General features: G+C 41.9%; 1 protein-coding gene across 1 annotated transcript; it reads right to left on the bottom strand.

Moving 5' to 3' along the window:
• Positions 1–101: 101 nt before the first annotated feature.
• Positions 102–1,049, bottom strand: LOC105523852 (olfactory receptor 56A3-like). Its single transcript, XM_011958879.1, is given in 1 exon segment — positions 102–1,049. A coding segment is annotated over 1 exon segment (948 nt).
• Between the last annotated feature and the right edge of the window lie 937 nt (positions 1,050–1,986).

Raw genomic sequence — 1,986 nt, 5'->3', positions numbered from 1 at the left:
GTTTGAGGTTATAAGAAACAGGTATGAATTTCAGCCCACTCACTCATTAAGTCATTAATAAGTTATCTTATTTTAGATATTCAGAGATCCAGCTGTCCTTGTTAGCATCCTTTCTTCAACAACCTCTGCATTCCCTGCTTAATCTCTTGGGTTCTTACCCCATAAACGATGGGGTTAAGGGCTGCAGGAATGACACGGTGGAGAACATTGAGCAAGACCCGCACATCAGGGGAGACTTTCTTCTTAGCCACATGTGTGAGGACAAAAACCAGAAGGCTGGTGCTGAAGAAGAGGATAAGGATGAAGTGGGAGCCACATGTGCTTAGGGCCTTTGCCACAGCACCCTCCACCTTGAGTCTCAGCACAGCTCGCAGAATGAGGGTGTAGGAGAGGAAGATAAGGACGAGGTCAAATCCTAGCAGAGTCCAGCCTGCAGCTAATTGGTAAAGGTGATTGATGGTGACATCATCGCAGGAGAGTCTGGAAACAGACATATTGGCACAGATGCAGTTCTCAATGACATTTCTTCCACAATAACGGAGTTGTGCTGAGAGGATGGGGATGGGCAGAGTCATAAGCACATTTCTGGTCAAAATAAACATGGCAACCTTGACTACAAATTGATCAGTGATGATTGATGGATATCTCAGTGGGTGGCAGATGGCAACATAACGATCATAAGCCATGACCATGAATGTGCAAGACTCCATGGCTTGGAAACAATTCATGATGTACATCTGCAGGAAGCAGGCAGGGAAGCTGATGGGCCTGAGGTCAAACCAGAAGATGGCCAGGATCTTGGGGATGACAGTGACGCAGAGCAAGATGTCCAGCAGGGAGAGGAGGCTGAGCAGGTAGTACAGTGGCTTGTGCAGAGAGGTCTCCAGCTGGATGGTGATCAGGAGGGTGGCGTTGGCCCCTATGGCCAAAAGGAAGAGGAGGCTGAGGGCCAGGGACAGCCAGTGCTGCCAGATGGAGGATCAGACAAAACAATTCAAAAGGAAGTCTGAAGCTTCAGTGGAGAGGGTGCCATTTTGGTGTGTTGTCATATTTTCCCATATATTTTACTGCTTTCTTTTAGTAATCTGGAAAATCAGGATTACAAATTAGCTGTGGATTCTTGATACACAAAGATAGCACAATTTGTTTGTCATAGGTACAACTTGTGGTGTCTAGCAGGTTATGTAGAGCCAAGCGAATTCATCCATTTATCCTCAGTGTCGTGTCACTGGGGTATTCCTATCACTTTAAACAGTACAGCTGTCTGAGGTGACATTCCTCTATACATGTTTACTTTATTCAACTTCAATTTTCAGTAGAATTGGTTTTTTTTAGAGAAACCGAAAAGGAGAAAATACTTAGGGAATGACTTTAGTGTGACAGGTGAGACTCTAAATTTGTACCCATAAGTTTCTTCTTCATGATTTTCGTTTTAACATACACATAGCCTATCATGTCTACAAGTTGACTATTGCAATATGCTCAAATAAATAGCAGAGCCTGGCACAAAGATGGGACTCAGATAAATGTCCCTAGTCCCCATGTACCCATGACATCCTTATTCTAACCTTTCTGCTGCACTTATTTTGCTTAGAGACTTTTTAAATCATACATGTAAAATAAATTTAGTTAACTTGTATTTTGTCTAAAATTTCATTTTTATTTAGTAGGCATAGATTCTGCCAAATAATTGCATTAATATCTCTCTATTTTTTAGATGTTCATATTTTTAGGCTTCCTAACTTCTGGGAGAAACAGCTTTAAAAGGAGATTGGGCACTTCCACATAGCTAACAGGGAGCAATGCTTGTCATTAGACATGATGAAAAATTGGTGTCTCTTATTGTAACGGTGTGAGGGTGGTGAAGTTCACTTTTAAAGTCTGTCCATCTCTTTTCCAGTTCCCTTTTATATCTTGACTATAATGATATAGCTACACATTTCCCACTCTCCTGACAGTAGTTCATTATTCCATTATCATTTAACC

This window comes from Colobus angolensis, unplaced genomic scaffold (genome assembly GCF_000951035.1).
Source record: "Colobus angolensis palliatus isolate OR3802 unplaced genomic scaffold, Cang.pa_1.0 Scaffold478, whole genome shotgun sequence".
NCBI lineage: Eukaryota > Metazoa > Chordata > Mammalia > Primates > Cercopithecidae > Colobus > Colobus angolensis.
This window is presented reverse-complemented; position numbering and strand designations above follow the sequence as displayed.